We start from the raw sequence: 19,394 nt of genomic DNA, 5'->3' as shown, positions 1-19,394 counted from the left end.
CCCTGTGCTCAGTCTCTGAAGTCTCTGGCATGTATTTTTGCATTGCAAGATATTCTGGCCTCTCTCTCATGAATATCCAGCTTCCCATACTCATTCTTCACATTTCCACTCCATCTAGGTAATGAACCCTGTGGCTGTTACGAAATATGAAGCTCTGTGCCTTTTCTCTACTTCTCTCAAGTACAGATTATCTTCCATATTACCTGTTTCCTCACTCAACAGTTCAGTGACTTGCTCTAGCTCATGAGCTTTGCAGTTGGCATAGTACAAAATTATGTCTCAGCAAACTTACAAATTACTGCATGTAATGGATTTGGGGGATCATTTATAAATAATTGAAATCATGAATGTTAAATTTTTGAGGGCCAGGGATCTACTGTATATCAGTGTTTCATGGAGTTCCATAAAGGGCATTATGAATTCTGATTTTTGTGTCTCTTAAGATATGTTTGAGCACCCCTGATCCATAGTATGGATATGTGTGGCCTTATCATTCCTTTCTCTTTTATAATAAATTAACATGTTAAATGTATTCCTTATGAGGATTAATTTTTTTTTTTAACATTTCATGGAAGTAAAGGGAATTGAAATATACTATCCATTTCATTTCAAAAATAATACATGGTTATGGTTAAAAATAGAATCATCAAAGAATGGAATAAAAAGTGAAAGTTTTGATTTGTTTCAACCTTCAGTTCCATTGATCTGCTAATATTTTGGCTTGCATCCTTTGAAACCTTTTCATTTGGATTTATACAAGTAAGTACACATACAGAGAGATATAGGGATTGTTTTTTAAGCTAACTTGATTATATATTGTTCTTTTTTTAGTTAAAAAAACATTAGATATATATAGATAGATCTACCTCATTCTTGGCAACATTTGCATAGTATTTCATATTCTAATCTGTTCAACCAGTTCTCTGGTTGTTTCCAGTTTTTTCCTCCTATAATAAATGTGACAAGATATTGAGTGGGATTTTTTTCTCTACTGGCTCCAAACTTCTGTTGAGGCCCAAAGCTGGGGGAAAAGGTACTAATTATAAGTATTCTGTGTTTGAAAGGATCCCCAGCAATGAAAACCATCCCTTTCCCCAACTTTATACAAAGGGGACTGTGAGAAGGTTTTAAGCTTTGGAGGAGTGCAATGTTTGTGGGGGGAAGTGATATCCTCCCTCTCTAGAACCAAGAGAAAGAAACACAATTTGGAGATGCCAGTAGGAATAGGACAGGCGTTTTATGGAACATCTGCTTAGCCAACATATTTGCTGACCTATTCCATTACTACCTGAGTAGGGGAAAAGAAAATTGGTGAGAGCTGATCCAGTGGGAGACTTCCAAGTAGGGAATTGGGTCAAGGTTACCCATTCCCACTGGAGTTCCAGTCTCTGGCATGTGTCTGTTGGTCCTCTAGTGGAGGAGGGATGGGATTGGGGTCTAGATGAGAATAATGAAGCTGGGGAACAGTGTGTGGTTTAGGGGGTGTGCCAGTTTGAATATGTTGTGTCCCCCAAACGCCGTTATCTTTGATGTAATCTTGTGTGGACAGACGTTATCAGTGTTGATTAGATTGTAATTCTTTGAGTGTTTCTTTGGAGATGCGCCCCACCCAGCTGTGGGTGATGACTCTGATTGGATAATTTCCATGGAGGTGTTGCTCCGCCCATTCAGGGTGGGCCTTAATCAATGGAGGAATATAAATGAGCTGACAAACGGAACTCAGTGCTCAGTGCAGCTGTGAGTGACATTTTGAAGAGGAGCTGCAGCCAAGAGGGACACTTTGAAGAAAGCACAGGAGCTGCAGATGAGAGACAGTTTGAAGACGGCTGTTGAAAGCAGATTCTTGTTCTGGAGAAGCTAAGAGAGGACAAATACCCCAAGTGCAACTAAGAGTGACATTTTTGAGGAACTGCTGCCTAGAGAGGAACGTCCTGGGAGAAAGCCATTTTGAAACCAGGACTTTGGAGCAGATGCCAGCCACGTGCCTTCCCAGCTAACAGAGGTATTCTGGACGCCACTGGCCATCCTCCATGAAGGTACCCGATTGCTGATGCCTTACCTCGGACACTTTATGGCCTTAAGACTGTAACTGTGTAACCAAATAAACCCCCTTTTATAAAAGCCAATCCGTCTCTGGTGTTTTGCATTCTGGCAGCATTAGCAAACTAAAACGGGGATATGACATAAATGCCACCAACTGATTGTCAGCTGCAAGAGGTAGCCAAATGGTTGTGTTTCTCATAGTTTATGTATTATATAAGAATCACGGTAAGACCTAAGTTCCTTTTATAAGATGATTAGTTAGTTTGGATAGTATTTTAAAGTCACATACTGTGTTTCTTAAAAAAGAAAAAAAATCAAAACACTTAATTAGTCTAAAAGAAGTCATGCTAATAACACCTTCTTGATAAATTTGAGTTGTCAAATATTAAGCTGCAAAGCAGCTGTTTCCAGATGGCAGCCAACATAGGTGGGCCCTTAGTTATAAGTGGGAGTGAAAATCATGTGTATCTAGTATCTTGTCATCACATCCTAGAAATGGTTATCAGGGGGATTTTTTTTTTTTTTTTTTTTTCTGAGCTATGTTTCCACTGCATAGGAAATAAAAGTAATTTTAAGAGGTCATTTTTAATAGAATAAAACTAAGTTTACTCTTTGTGCTGGTGGTAGAGGCAAATTTAAAAGGTTCTACAGTGCGAATGGTTCATAGCACCTTTAATAGGTTAAATTAAAACTTTATTTAGACCCTATCAAAGGAAAGTTTTTTTTGTTTTCTGAGTTGGCCATAACAGCTTCATGCAAGATTTTTTTCTGTGAGGAACAGTTTTATCATTCAGCTATAAAAATATCATGATTACATTTAGAGCGTAGAAATGAAGAATTGTAGTAACTTATAAGAAATTATAAGAAAAGTGCATGTTAAAAGCATGACACATTGTTGAACAATGAAATTTAAGATCCTAGTAGGTTTTTTAGAAAAGATTATGTTCAAATGAAAGCAAATGCTATGTTCTCTTATGTTTTCATTAGTATTTTTCTGGTAACTTTTCACTGAACATTTGACATGAATGTAAAAGTTTGATACAATTGAAATTCATTTTCTAATAACTGCAGTTTAAAAAAATATCAATCTAGAGACTTAGGAGATATTGGTAATTTTAATGACTTTAAAATGTGAGTCTTGAGGTTTTTTAAATGTAAATTTTTATTAATGTATACATATAGCATTAATCTTGTAGTTTCAAGTTTTTGAACTTAAATTTATTTTTAATATGTAAAAATTTTTCATTTGTTTCTGATTGTTTTATAGGAAGTGCCGCAATCATTTTCTGCAATCACATTAAGTAACACAGAGGTGAATACTACAAATACACAAAGAAAGGAACTGGGTAAAGTTTCTGAACACAGAATTGTCAGTAAAGGAACACCAAATAAAAAAGACAAGGCACTGAGCTGTTCTGAGAGTTGTTCAAGTGCCCAAGGGGAATCATTATACAACGAGTCTCGAAGTTCTCATCCTGAGTCTAATTGTGATCTTTCCAGTCATGAAACTTTGCATGCAAAGCTGACTGTCTCAGTTCCACAAGATTCTGAAGAAAACAAGGTCAAGAGGACATCCTGCATGTATGGAGCAAACTGCTACAGGTAAAAAGAAATTACAGGTGGACTACAATTCCAGTATTTCAATAGCATGTAGCTATATAGTTATTTGCTATAGCATTTTAAAGGCAGTGACCTGTGTAAGTTTAGGAGCTTTATCTACTATTACTGGTTTGCACTTTCTCACTATGCATTCTAGTAAATCCTGCTAGAACTTTTTAAGGTAAATTGGAGAATTAGATGTTTTATAGGTAGCAATGTGGACTAATACAAGGATCTGAATACTGGGGAATCCAGACTTGAAAACTGAATCAGTCTGACCTAAATACTTGCTTATTCAAAGTCTTAGAGATTAGAGAGAAGGCCTCATACATAGTTGCTATATAGTGTGTAATTATCAAGAAAGTTTTAGGTTATGTTTAGGCATATTGTAGGTATAAGAAGCTTAGTTTCTTCTAAAACAACTGAATATATATTTTCTGGTCTGATTGGACACTCCTATACTTGCTTTATGTGATTACATTGGACTATATGATCTAATTTCACATTTTGTGGACTCAAATTATATTCCTATAAATCCTTAGTTCTAGGCTATCGTTTCATCTATGTTTGTAGTAATATCATGTTTATAATTACACAACCTTACTTCAGAAGCATTTCTTTGCCATTCCAACTTATTAAACCAAATATCTTAACAGCCGAGTTTACTGTCTTCTATGCAAGTATATTTACATCACATATTCTGTTAATTTCACATTTATATTATCTTTTTGAGTTGCTATTTTAGCCCTGTGTATAATCATTTCTTTCTGTTTCAACAGTTCTAATTTATGTATTTAGATTCAATTTTGTCTTTTTGAAATGGCTTTAGATATACACTTACTTATAAACTTGTAGAATAGAAATATATATACCTTGTATTACTTTGGATTTTGAAAAATCCTGTTTGTCATTCAACATTGTAGTTTGTCTTTCGTAAAGGTGATGAATTCATTCATTCATATTTGATGATACATGTTTACTTTAATTAGTTCTAGCTTATACATAGTGATTTTAATTTTTTCACCATTTTTAATATTCATAATTAATACCTGAGAAATATTTACCACAAACAGTGTTTATATTTGTAACAAAGGGGAAAATAACGTATGTTGAATTCTCATTATATATGTGCATTATAAAAATTGTTTAAATGTATCTTCTCCCCAGCTTCAGTGCTTTAGTTCATGCCATCATCTCTCTCTGGACAAGTGAATAATCTCCTAAATTTCCACATTTTCTCTCAAGTTCATATTTCTTGTTGTTTGCTAAGTGGTCTGGCAAAGAAAGTAAAAACAAAGGAAAAAGAAAAAAGAGCGGGAGAAAATATGACTGCATCACTGTCCTGTAGAGAATCTTTCAGTGGCTGAAATCCAGACTTACTAGCATGGTCCAGAAAACCCTAAACTACCATAATTCTTTGGGTCTGCCATGCTGCTTTCTGCCTTTCTGCCTTTGTACATACTATTCTCTTTTCCTTGCCCTGGTCTGGCTCTAAAACCCTGCTGACAGTGAACTCCTGAGTCATTTTCTAACATACCCTTTCTCCTCCGAATTACTCATTGCCTATTCTACACAACTCTTTGCCTCATACTGTTTTTAACATTATATTTGATTCCTAATTATGTATTTGTATGTTCTATTTCTTTTAGGAAAGTATTATTCCTTAAGAGTAGTCTTGTTCAATCCCTTGATGTCATGCTATTTATTACCTCCAAATCTGTTTTTCCAACACAGATTTTTGCTCTGAATTTTAGATTCAAATATTCACCACTTCTAACAACACACTTCATAATCAGCATGTCTAAAGCAGTTGCATCTTATTTCAATACTTTTGTGAAACAAAATAACAACTTGTTTGAAGGATCTGTTGCTTCCCCAAAAAATCGTTTTGAAAAATTTTATTCTTTGGGATCATATGCTTTTCTGCTTAATAGTATATGGTTCCCTTAGTAAGCTATTTTTAAAAATTGGGCAGAGGTTAAAATGTCTCTTATTAGCACTTATGAAATTTAGATCTTAATTATAACTTGTACCTTTTATCTGTATAAGATCATACAAACTTTTTAAGAGTTAATAGTATATAAAATAAAGTTTTTATCTCTGGTAAAAGTGGAGTATCTTGTTGAAGACAGAGCCGTCACGAGAACAGCAAGGAAAGCTGAATACTCACACTTGAAAACATCATAGAACTGTGAAAGCAGCCAGGATTTTGAGGCTGCATTCACCAATTTTTTAGTGTTTCAGGCTGAGGGCTAATAGACCAAGCAGAGATTTGGGCAATCTCATGGGCTTGGGCAACAAAAATAGAGTTCAGTGTTTGCCAAATAGGAGGAACGCTATATGGAAGTAGGGACATTCAGGAAGAATAAAAAGCAATAGAAAGGGTAAATATGAGACTAAATATAAATGAATATTGATTATATGAAACAATTTTTGTGGCATGTAAAATATATGTGAAATTACAACATATGAAAATAGCACAAAAATGGGGATAAAAGCAAATAAAAGTGTTTAAGTCTTTGCAATATCTGGGAAATTATAAGAGTTCTGATTTATGTCAAGCTCTAATGAGTCAAAGAAGCATGTTCTAATTACTGGGTAGCCATCAGAAAAAGAGTAATTATGTAATTAACAAGCTAATGGAAATGGGGAAATGGAATACTTTAAAAATATAATCAACCCAAGAAAGGCAAGGAAGGAAGGAAAATGTAACATAGACTACGTAGAATAAATGGAGAAAAAATGATAGTTGGATACTAGAGTTGAACCCAGCTCTGCCAATAATCACATTGTGTGTAAAGACTTTAAATACTCCTAGTTAGACAACAATTGTTGCACTGGATGAAAAGGGCAAAAATCTTAGTCTGCTTATAAGACTCACATCCTAAGTATAAGGACATATAAAAGTTGAAATTAAAAGGTTGGAGAAAGATAAACCATAAGAATTTGCAAATGCATGCTAGTATCACACAAAGTAGAATTTAAGGCAAGAAGCATTTCTAAAGTAAAGAGGGACAATTCATAGTGATAAAGTAGTCATTGATATGAAAATTCTAAATTTGTATGCACCTAATAATGCAGACTAAAAAGCAAAAATTGACAATTAAATGCAGAAATTAATCCACGATTATAACAGATTTTAACATACTCTTTCTGCAAGTCATAGGCTAAGCAGATTAAAAAAATCAGTAAAATGTAGATTTGAATAAAGCTATTGACAGACTTGACTTATTTGAAGTATTTAGAACACTGCATTGAACCTGAAGAAAAACATTTTCTTAAAGTGCCTTTGGAACACTTCTGAAAATAAACTATATCCTGGACCATAGAATGAATCTCAACAAATTTTAAAGGATTGAAATCACACTAAAATAATAGTATTTCTGAGCACTGTGTAATTAAGCTAACAATCGATCATCAGTTAAAAGGAGAAAATCCCCAAATGTTTGGAAATTAAGCAGCGTGCTTCTAAATAGCATATGAATGAAAGAAGAAACCACAATGAAATTAGAAAATATTGTAACTAAATTATACTGCAGTGTGACATATTGAATCTTGTGTGATATACCAAAAAGTTGGCTTAGAGGGAAATTTACAGCTTCAATGCATATATAAGAAAAGAAGAAAGACTGAAAATCAGTGATCTAAGCTTCCACTGTAAGAAATTAGAAAAGGAATGACATATTAAACTCAAAGAAAGTGGAAGGAGGAAAGTAATAAAGGTAGAGAAGATGGTAATGAAATAGAACATAGATACACATTAGGGAAAACTGGGAAGCCAAAGGTTGCTTCTTTGAAAAGATGAATTAAATATTGATGAACCCAAGAAAGATTGAAAAAGAGGAGGGGGGAGAGAAAATAGACAGGGTGGAAGGGTTACCAATATCAGGGATGAAAATAGGAGCATCACTAAAAATCTTGGAGACATTAAAAAGATAGTGAGAGAATACTGAACTTTATTCCAATGAATTTGAAAATCTGGAAGAAATGGACAAATTCCCAGGAGGAATAAATCTTAATGGGCACAATTGAAAATACAAAATCAAAGTAGTCCTATATCTGTTGAAGAAATAAATCCATAATTAAGTACATTTCCACAAAGAAAAATATGGGTCCAGATAGCTTTACCAGTGAATTATACTGGACATTTACAGGGGGAAAAACTCAATTCTTAACACTTTTTCCAAATATATAGAGAGGGAACACATCCGATTTCATTTCATAAACTGGATACCAAAATCTTACAGGGATATGGATGCAAAAATTCTAAATAAAATATTAGCTAATTGATTCCAGCTATATATCCAGCTCTATCACAACAATGTTTTATTTATTTTATTCCAGTTAGACTTATACAAGTTGGTTTGATATTTGAGCATCAATTAATATAACTTACCACCTTCACATGTTAAAGGAGAAAAATTGTAGTGATCAATAAATTGAGAAAAATCATTTGTAAAAATTTAACATCCTGTTTATGAAAATAAATTCTTAGCAATATAGAAATAGAAGGGATTTCTTCAGTGTAATAAAGGATATATATGAGATCCTACAGCTAATGTCATAGTTAATAGTGAAATATTGAAGTTTCCCCTCTGATACTGGGAATTAAACAAGTATACCCATTATCACCATTCCTATTCAACATTGTACTAGAGATCTTAGCCAGTACAATAAGACAGGAAAAAGAAATAACTGATAAGGGTTGGAAAGGAAGAAATAAAACTATAATAATTATTTACAAATGACATGCATATATACCTTGAAAATTCAGAATAATCTTCAGAGAAACTCTTTGAATCAGTAGGTGAATTTTGCATGCTCACTGGATTCAAAGTCAGTATTCAAAAACGTATGTTTCTATATACCAGAAACAAAATATTAGAAAGTTTAAAAATTAGAACACTTAAATATTATCAAAACCTTAAATATCTAGGACTAAATCTAACAAAAGATGTGCTATATATGTATACAAAGAAGTCATTATGGTGAGAAATTAGTAAGGCCTAATTAAATAGGGGATATATCATGCACATGGATTGGAAGACTCAATATTGTAATGACATACATTTCCTGAAAAGTGATCTATAAATTCAGAGCAATATTTATCAAAATCCCAGTAGGATTATGGGTGTGAGTGGGTAATTTGACAAGCTGATTATACAGTGGAACAGCAGAAGATCTAGAATACCCAAACTAATCTTGTAGTGAAAAGTTGAAGGACTTACACTACCAAATATCAAGCCTTATTATAAAGCTACTTTATAAAATACAATGTACTATTGGGTAGAAGGGTAGACACATAGTCAGTGCACAAGAATACAGAATCCAAAACCAAGCCTTCATGTCTGTCTTTACGACAAAGGTGCCACTGCAGAGCAGTGGGTTAAGCATGAACTTTTCCATCAGTGGTGCTTGGTAATTGACTATTCATGTGAAAAATAATAAATCTTAACCCCTGTCCCATACCTGTCACACAAGTCAATTTTAGATGATCTTTTTAATCCAAATGTAAAACATAAAATAAAGTTACCAGAGTCTAATGTAGGAGATATAATTATGGTATTGGGGTAGACAGTGATTTCTTAAACAGGATATAAAACATGATAATTATAACCATGTAGTCCATTGATCAAATGAAATCTATTAATATTACCTTTTAAAAAAATCAGAATATGCTATTTAAAGGGTGAAAAGTCAAGTCACAAAGTGGGTGAGGGTATTTGTAATACAAATATCAAATGAAGAACTTGTATCCAAAATAAATATCAATCAATAAGAAAATTATAGACAATTCAGTAAAAAAAAAAAAAGAAAATAGGCAAAAGGTACCTCACAAAAAAGGATATGCAAATGGCCACTAAGCATGTGAAAAGGTGCTAAAGTTCATTAGACATTAGGGAAACACATTAAAACACAATGCTGTAGAACAGGAGTTCTCAAACTTTTAAAGGGCTAGACCGAATATATATATTTTTACTTCATGAACCATATGTTCTCTGTGGCATTTACTCACATTTGCTCTTGTAGTGTGAAAGCAACAGAAGATAATGCATAAACAAATGGGTGAGGCTATGTTCCAATAAACCTTTATTTACAATAACAGACAGTGTACCAGTTTTGGCCTGTAGGCCATAGTTTGCCAATTTCTGCTATAGCTTTTACTATATATCCACCAGACTGGCTGAAAAAAAAAAACCTGACAACACCAAGTGATAGTGAGGATCTTAAAAACTAGAACTCTAATAACCTGTTAGGGGGGAGTGACAGTTGATACAATTGCTTTAGAAAGCTGGAAATATCCCAAACCTGAGCATATACCCTGGAAAATGCACGTATGTATGCACTAAAAGACTTATACTGGGAAGTTCATGGAGGTAGTACTTACAGTAAGCAACAACTGGAATGAACCCAAAAGTCCATCAGCAGTAGAATGAATAAATGAATGGTAGCAGCTTCATTCAACAGAATATTACACAGCGATGAAAATGAACTGCTGTTGCATGCAGCAACATGGATTAATTGTTAAACATAAATTCCAGATGCAGAGATGTGATTTGCATTTAAAAACTAATCTCCTGGAAATGTTCAAAAATTGATTGTGGTGATGATTGCACAATTATATGATGATACTGTGAACAATTGGTTGTATACTGTGGGTTATTGTAGGGTATGTGAATATATTTCAATAAAACTGAGTTGAAGAAAACAAACAAACATTGAGCTGGATACACTGAACCTAATCATGACGAAATATCAGTCAAACCCAAATTGAGGTACAATCATAAAACAATTGACCCATACTCTTCAAAAATGTCATGGAAGACAAAGAAAGGCTGAAGACCAGTTCCGATGAAAGAAAACTAAAAAGATATGAAAAGCTAAATGGATTGGAGCCAGAAGGAGGAAAATAGGTTTGCTCTAAGAGACATTGTGGGACAATTAGCATAACTTGTAGATGACCTGTTAGATAACTTATTAGTCAATGTTAACTTTCCTGAGTTTGAAAATTGTATTGGATTATATAAGACAATGTCCCTGTTCATAAGAGATGCATACTGAAGTACTTAGTGACCTAAGGTCATGCTGTCTGACACTTATTTTCAAATGTTTCAAAACAAAAAACAAAAACAAACATAGTATGTGGATATTTATGGAAAGACATCAGACAAATGTGGGAGAATATTAACAATTTGTGAATCTAGGTGAAGGGCATACGGATGCTTGTATTATTCTTGCAACTTTTCTACAGGTATGAAATTTTTCAAAGTAAGTTAAAAAGCAAAAACAAAACAAAACAACCCTAATCTCTTGTTTTAGATTATCAATTCAAAAATATGGTCTGGGAACCCCTGGGGTTTCCCAACATGCTTTCAGGGAATCTGTGAGGTCAAAAATGTTTTCATAATAATACTAAGACTAATTTTTTGGCCTTTTACCGCTCTTATTCCTTTACAAATGTAGTTTCCTAGAAGCTACATGAAGTGTGTTATTGTTACTGATTAAAGCCAGATGCCTTCTATTAAGCCAGACTTTAAAGAAATTCCCAAAAATATAAAACAATGCTTTGTCTCACTAAATTTTTTATTTGGAAGATAGGGGTTATTTATGTTAACACATGCTTTATGTTAATATGCAATAGGTTTATTTTTATTTTTAATAAATGAATATATTTAAAATTTCTCATTTTTTATTTCTAATAGGGAAAATAATCCACATAATCACAAGGTCTCTGGAATTTTCATAATTTTTAAGAGTGTAAAGGAATACTGAGACCAAAATTTTGAGAACCATTGCTTTAATAAACAGGATACTGGTTGCCCTTGGGTAGTAAAATGGGTTTAATGATTGGAAGAGGGCACATGGGGACTTCTAGAATTCTGGTAATGTTCTGTTTGGTTTTTTTTTTTTTTTTCTTTTTTTTCCTTAATCTCAGTAGAGGGTGCTTGTGAATGTTCACTTTGGTAAAAGTCTTTAAAAGCTGTTTATACTTATGATATTCATTTCATATACTTATTATATATACATATATCTTATATAAAGTTCTGTTTGCAGATTGTCCATTAATAATCATGACCTACCACATTGTCACTATAAATTCATTGTTACCATGAAAATTCTATACTGATTAGTGTCATGAACTTTATTTTTAGCAAGGTAAGATGTTGGTTCACCTTCTGGAATAATCAGATGTGTATTGCTTAGTTTCTTGCTAACTTCACTAAAAATCTAGTATAATATCCCACTAATTATTTTTAATGATAGTTCATTTGTCACCCCCGTAGGAAGAATCCTGTCCATTTCCAACACTTCAGCCACCCAGGTGACAGTGATTATGGAAGTCTACAAGATATGCCTCAGGATGAGGCTCATGACCAGCCTGAATGTCCCTATGGAGCATCTTGCTATAGGTATGTAAATCTGAAATGTTTGGTTGTACTCCCATAAATCCCCCCCTCACACACACAGTTTTCCCTATTATAACACTTTGCATTAGAGTAGTATCTTGGTTACAGTGTTACTGTAATTACACTATTAATTAAGTAGTCTGTAGTTTACATTTGAATTCACTCTGTGTTGTACAGTCCTATGGTTTTTGTTTGTTTAATTTTATTCTAGTAATATATATACAACATCAAATTTTCCCTTTATACCCACTTTCTAATACATATAATTCAGTGGTGTTAATTCATTCACAAAATTGTGTTACCATCATGACCATCCATTACCAAAACTTTTCCATCACCCATATCAGAAACTCTGTACCAATTAAAACATGAAATCACCAATATTTGTCCTTTGGTGTCTGGCTTATTTCACTCAACATGATGTCTTTAGGTTCATCTGTGTTGTCTCATGTATCAAAATTTCATTCCTTTTTGCAGCTGAGTACTATTTCATTGTATGTATTTATGTCACATTTTGTTTATCGATACATCTGTTGATGCTCACTTGGGTTGCTTCCATCTTTCGGGAATTGTGAATAATGCTGCTGTGAACATTGGTGTGCAAATATCTGTTCTAGTCCTTGGTTTCAATTCTTTTGGTTGTATACATAGAAATGGGATTGCCTGATCATAAGGTAATTCTATACTTAACTTTATGAGGAACCACTAAACTGTTTTCCACAGCAGCTGCGCCAGTGCACATTCCCACCAACAATGAATTAGTTTTTCTTTTTCTCCACGTCCTCTCCAATTCTTGTTACTGGTTTTTTATTTAATAGGTTTTTGATTACTGAGTCAGTCTCTTCACAGTTATTGGTTTATTGAGATCTTCTGTTTCTTCTTGTGTCAGTGTAGACAGCTTGAGTGTTTCAAGGAATTTGTTCATTTCATCTAGGTTTCTAATTTGTTGGCATACAGTTGTTCATAGTATCCCCTTATAATCCTTTTTATTTCTGTAGGGTGAGTAGTAATGCCCCCACCTTTCATTTCTGATTTTAGTTATTTGTGTCCTCTCTTTTTTTTTCTCTTACTCTGTCTAGGTAAATGTTTGTTGATTTTGTATATCTTTTCAAAGAATAAACTTTTGATTTGGTTGATTCTGTCTATTGTATGTTTTTCTCTGTTTCTCTTATCTTTGCTCTAATCTTTGTTATTTCCTTCCTTCTGCTTGCTTGGGATTTGCTTTTCTTTTTCTGAATCTTCCAGTTGTGAAGTTAGGTCTCTTATTTGAGATCTTTCTTGTTTTTTAATGTAAGCAATCAGAGATATAAATTTCCTTCTCAACACTGCCTTTCACACATCCCATAAGTTTTTGTATGTTGTATGTAAGTTTTCATTCACCTCAAGGTATTTCCCAGTTTCCCTTGTGATTTCTTCTTTGAAACATTGGTTAACAGTGCATTAATTTCCACATATTTGTGAATTCTCCAGTTCTCTCTCTTACTGATTTCTAGTTTCATTCCATTCTGGTCATGGAAGATACAGTGTATGATTTCAGTATTTTTTTAGTTTATTGAGACTTGTTTTGTGACCTGAGATATGGTCCATCCTTGAGAATGACCCTTATGCACTAGAGAAGAATGTATGTTCTGCTCCTGTTGTATAAAGTGTACTATATATGTCTGTTAGATCTAGTTGGTTTATAGTATTCAAGCCATCTATTTCCTTATTGATCTTTTGTCTAGATGTTCTATCTGTTATTGGAAGTGGTGTATTGATGTCTTCTACTATTAATGTGGAATGCTTCTTTCTGCCTTCAAATCTGTCAATATTTGCTTCATATATTTTGGGGCTCTGCCATTAGATGCACATATATGTTTAAAATTGTTATGTCTTCTTGTTGAATTGACCCCTTTATCAGTAGATAGTGACCTTCTAAATCCCTCATAACAGCTTTTGACTTAAAGTCTATTTCATCTGATAATTAGTATAGCTACCTCAGCTCTCTTTTGGCTTCTATATGCATGATTTATTTTTTCCCATACTTTCAGTTTCAACTTTCTTATTTCTTTGAATAAGGTGAGCCTCTTGTAAACAGCGTATATTTGCATTATGCTTTTTTTTATCCATTCTGCCAGTCTCTGCTTTTGCCTGGATAATTTAATCCATTTATATTTAAAGCAACTACTGATAATGCAGGACTTTCTTCTACTGTCTTGCTATTTGGTCTTGTAAGTCTTAGACCTTTTTTGTCCCTCAATTCTTCCGTTAATACCTACTTTCATAGTTATTTGATTTTTTTGTGTTGTACCATTTTGAGTACCTTCTCTTTTTTTTTTTTCTGTATTTATTTTTCAGATATTTCCTTTGAGGTTACCATGGGACTTAAATTTATCCCCTAAATCTGTAACAATTATGGTTAATTTGACACCAACTTAAATTCAATAGCACATACATAGACTGTTCCTATACCTCTCTGTCCCCCTACCTTTTTGTTATACTTGTTATAAATTGTATCTTTATACATTGTATGTCTAAAACCTTAGATTTATCACTACTTTTTATGCACTTATAAGAAGTAAAAAGTGGTGTTACATACCTAAAAATTTAGGAGTATTGGCATTTATAATTATCCATATAATTACCTTTACCAAAGGTCTTTATTTCTTTATGCCACCTGAATCCACTGTCTAGTATTCTTTCCTTTCAGTCTGAAGAAATTCCTTTAACACAGCTTGTAGGGAGGGTCTAGTGGTGATGAATTCCCTCCATTTTTATTTATATGGGAATGTCTTAATCTCCCCTCATTTTTAAAAAACAATCTCATTGGATAAGATTCTTGATTACCAGTTGTTTCTTTCAGCTTTTTAAAAAATTTGGCAGCTTTCTTCTTGTCTCCATGGTTTCTGATAAGAATTTTTTTTAAAATGTTTCCATTGTATGTATTTACTTACCCAGTTTTTAACTATATATTTTGAGATAATTTCAAACTTATAGGCAGTTGCGAAACTAATACAAACCCCATACAGAGAAACCCAACATACCCAGACCCAAGATACCTACCCAGATCCACCAGTTTTAACATTTTGCCATATTTTCTGTATCACTCCATCTCTCTGACTGTCTGTCTGTTGGTCTATTTATCAATCTATTTCTGAACAATCTATTTTCTGAGTGTAGGTTGTGTACATCATGCTCCTTATACACTTAATACTGCCATGAAAATGTCCTAAGAACAAGGATATTTACTTTATGTTACCACTTTAAATGCCATTATAGCAAGTTAAATAAATTTAACCTTGATATAATCTTATATTCTATCTGATAAGAAATTGACACTTAATCTTATTGGGACTCCCTTGTGCAGAATATATTACTTTTCTCTTACAGCTTTTAGAACTCTCTTCTTGTCCTTGGCATTCTGTAGTGGAATGGCACCCTGGAGTGTCTTATGCCACCATCCTGGTCCTTACATGCAAATATGCTTATTCTTGAGTAGAAGAAAAAGTACAAAGCCTTGCTAAGAATAATAATGTCATGCAAATTACAAGTTCCAAATCATATATATCTTTAAAAGAATTCAAAGTAGGGAGTGGTCAAGTAAAATACTCCAAGGTCAGTAATCCACATGTGCTAATACAAAATTTCATACTATCTATCTATCTATCTATATTTGGTAGATACATCTATATATACTTGGTATATTATTTGCTTTTCTTCTGTTGAATTTTTAGTGTCCTGGTTCTAGTTGCAGATAAAGCCTTAAGAGCTTTTTTTTTTTTTTTTTCTTTATTAATTTTAATTACAGTTCAAGAAAGATCCTTGGAGGATGTTAGCTATGATTGTTTAACTGCTATTTTACAAATAAGGGAATAAAAACTAAGAAAGGTTAAGTGAGTTGCCCACCCAAAGCTAGTAAGATCAAAATTTAGTCTGGAAACCAAGGTACCTCCATGCGCCAGTCCAGCATTTCTCCTCATGGCTTTCTAAAGTATTAACAGTGGTTGTCTTTTTAGACAAATGACAAAATAATATTTTGGAGTTAAAAAAAAAATCCGGATAAGGTATTTTGATTGAAGAAAGCATTCATTTTACAGGTCAGGAAGGTATAGAAACCCTAGCTATAGACGCATGATATATATTTGCATACCCTCTCTTTGTCTCACATTATCATTATTAGTTAGGCAAAAAATATGATTTAATAGATTTATTTTGAACCATTGCTAAAACTAAACATGTTATAACAACACATTTATGCTTAACAATGTTGATTTGTGAGAGTATTTTATTTTTATTAGCCGTATCTTGTTAAGTGCTAGAATATAAACCTAGTGTGTCAGAATGACACGTTCTAATTTAGTTTGCATAAATGCAATTTTTCATGTAAATACATGCCAGATTTTTCCTATAGCCAGAGACAAATAAAAAGCATTGATGTCTCACCATCCTTAAAATAAGCCTTGAAAATCAGCAACAAAAAGTATTATATTTAGAAAAGTATTTTTCACTTTTTTTATATATATATAGTAGTCCTAGTAGTTCCCAGTCCTACCTGTTAATCTCTTAAATATGTGCAATTCAGTTTCTTTTTCTAGGTGATCATAACATGAACATATTAAATAATCTCATTCTAATACTATATGACAGCTGTTTAAATTTGTATAATATTGCATATTGTGTTTCCAAGATGTACTGGAAATGTTTTTAATCTTTGTAGAGCAAATGTATATCCAGGTAACTATACATATATGGGTATATTTCATTTCCAGCCATTCTGTCACTTAAGTGAAATAGGGAAATACAGATGTTTATCACATGTATAAATGCATACTGTAGTAAAAATAAAGCTTTCCTCAGCCTATCAAATATAGGAGGTTGGTGTTTAGAAAAGAATACATAACTATTTTACTTTTTTCTAGACTACAGGCATTATTAACATTTTCTCTGACTTGTTATGCTTTTTTTAATCTAAGTAAATTGCTTGAAAAAAATGATAATTTGAAAGAATTGGTTTGTGCCATTATTTTAAATATCTTGTTCATTTAACTAATTTATTCCTTTTGCACTGTACATTGCAATATATCAGAAGACTCACTCAGTTTAATACATTTTTAAAGTACTTGTCTGAGTTAGAACATTAGATATTTAATATCCAGCATAGCCCAGTAATTGCTGTTCCTACCTCTGACTCATCCACTTCCTCTGGTGTGTAATAGGATTTTATGCAGTGCTTTACTCCTGTTACTACTTGTTAAATTGAGCACTAAACTTAGAATATATATTTATTAAAATAAATAAATCCATTTTCAACCAGTGTAGTGGAAGAATGTAAAATCAAATTCACATGCATTTCCTCAGATATATAAAACCTTAGCCAAGCAGGTACCATGCAGTGAAGATGTTGGGTGGGGCCTTGATGTTTTTCAGAGGTCAGTGTCCTTCTTTTTTTTTTTTTTTAAATTGTAATGTCTTCTTAGAGGGGTGACATAACAGAGTGTATCAATGATCAGCTCTTAGTGCTCTTAATGTAATATTGAATCTAACATGGCCTGTATGGGGTGAAATAGCACAATGTTTTGCCACATGCATAATTCATTTTTTCAAACATATATTTGATAGTAAGAAAATTCATTATTTTTTGTTATTTGCTGATCCAGGTTTATAGCTATTATCTAAAATTTTTTGCTCTTTAGTCTTTTAATTTTGAGAAGTATTCCACCATACTGTGGTATTTATTCTCTTATTTCGTCATATGTGCAGATGTATACTTTAAATTACCAGGTAATGATTTTTAGAAGTCACTGAATAAAAATCAAATAAAATTTGTGTTTGAAGTTATATTATTTGAGGCAAAATAAGTAAGTTTTAGAGGGAAACTCTCATAGTCAGGTAGTTGAGACTCCCAGAATCAGTCATATAAGGCTATCAATCATTTTTATTTATTATTTGAAGTTAATTTCAAAGTTGATAGCTCTTTAATCCATTTTACAGGATCTACATATAGAGGAAGTAACCCATCATCATTTGCCATACTTAAACTTCTTTAATCTTGTATATGAATATGTGCTTGGAAGAAAATATCTTAGACTACATGGTAATAATTTACTACATAGCTTTCCATAAGACTTCGTCATAATTTTTTTAAACTTCAGTTAGACACAGCAGTAACAGCATCAATTATGTTCTCGTACTCCTGACAAAATGTACTGGAATGTCTTCTTAGTTCTTAGTTTTGTTTTTCTTTTTCCTTTATTTGAATAGACATCATTTACACAATGATAAATTTGTTTTTCTTTGTTACATTTAGTGTTCATTACATGTATATAAGAATTTTCAGAGTTGTTTTGACATACATGGGAAATTGTAGTGATTTTTAGTAAGAAACTGACTACTTTCTATTACTTTGTACTGGGTTATTCTTTGATTTTATAAATAAGACCATATTTGTTTATTCTGCTCTTTCTCCTCAGTTTTGAGACTTAGGTGTTTCATACCATGGAATTCATGTTTTTGCTTCAGGTTTTAAAATGTGTTGAATTTTTTAAATGCAAGATAAATTATTTTGGGATAAAAATTAAAATATGGTATGATTAAGTTTTCATCCAGGAAATATTGAGCACCTAATATGTGCTAGTCTCTATTCTAGAAGATGATGTGGAACAATACCTTAAGTTCATTTAAAATCATGGTGTTAAATTACTGTATCTTTGGAAGTAAACAAAAAAAAGTTACTATTCCATTTTTGCTGTCATTGCCTAAAAGTAAATCTTTAGGTAGTTCTTTTTGATGGAGAGATAACTGATTTTTAAGTTAGTAGACCTAGTTTAGTTATATTTATGCTAATTCTGTAGCATAACTGCATAAATCATTTTATTTTCCTGGGCTTCATTTCCTCTTGTGGAAAACTCAGGTTGAATCGCTTGTGCCCTTGGGTCTCTTCTCAATAGTGGAGTAATCCAGAGCAGACTGCAATATATTCCTATTCATAAAGTCAGCTCAGTGATATTCCTGGCTATTCTTCCTTACCCTCCTTTGCTATCTCTTCTTCTTCCCTACCTCAAAATATTGCAGAGCCACAGTGCTCAGCTTTCTGATGTTTTCTCTTCTCTTCTCTATTCTTTGTCTCTAGGTGAGCTCATTCAATTAACAGCTCCAGATTCATTTGTTTAAATGCCTCCACTTTGTTGTCTAATAGGTATTTCAAATTCATTATATCCAAAAAAACCTCTTGATTTTTGTCATGGAAACCATTCTTTCCCAGATGTTCCCACCTCAGCAATGTTCAAGCCAAATCCATAGCGTTCAAGTCCCAAATCATGAGGGACCCTTGATTCTTCTCTTTCCTTCCCATTGCTCACTCAATCC

General features: G+C 32.8%; 1 protein-coding gene across 5 annotated transcripts in view; it reads left to right on the top strand.

The window, feature by feature from the left end:
- APLF (aprataxin and PNKP like factor) overlaps positions 1-19,394 on the top strand; it is a 145,558-nt gene that overhangs the window by 93,461 nt on the left and 32,703 nt on the right. For all 5 annotated transcript variants that reach the window (XM_037807214.1, XM_037807217.1, XM_037807213.1 and 2 more), the window contains 2 exons: positions 3,311-3,645; positions 11,928-12,053. In XM_037807214.1, coding sequence (XP_037663142.1) covers positions 3,311-3,645; positions 11,928-12,053 — 461 coding nt within the window. The remainder of the gene's footprint in view (positions 1-3,310; positions 3,646-11,927; positions 12,054-19,394) is intronic.

Source organism: Choloepus didactylus, chromosome 17, assembly GCF_015220235.1.
Source record: "Choloepus didactylus isolate mChoDid1 chromosome 17, mChoDid1.pri, whole genome shotgun sequence".
NCBI classification, from domain to species: domain Eukaryota; kingdom Metazoa; phylum Chordata; class Mammalia; order Pilosa; family Megalonychidae; genus Choloepus; species Choloepus didactylus.
The sequence above is the reverse complement of the archived record's forward strand: the minus strand, read 5'-3'. Positions and strand labels throughout refer to the sequence as shown.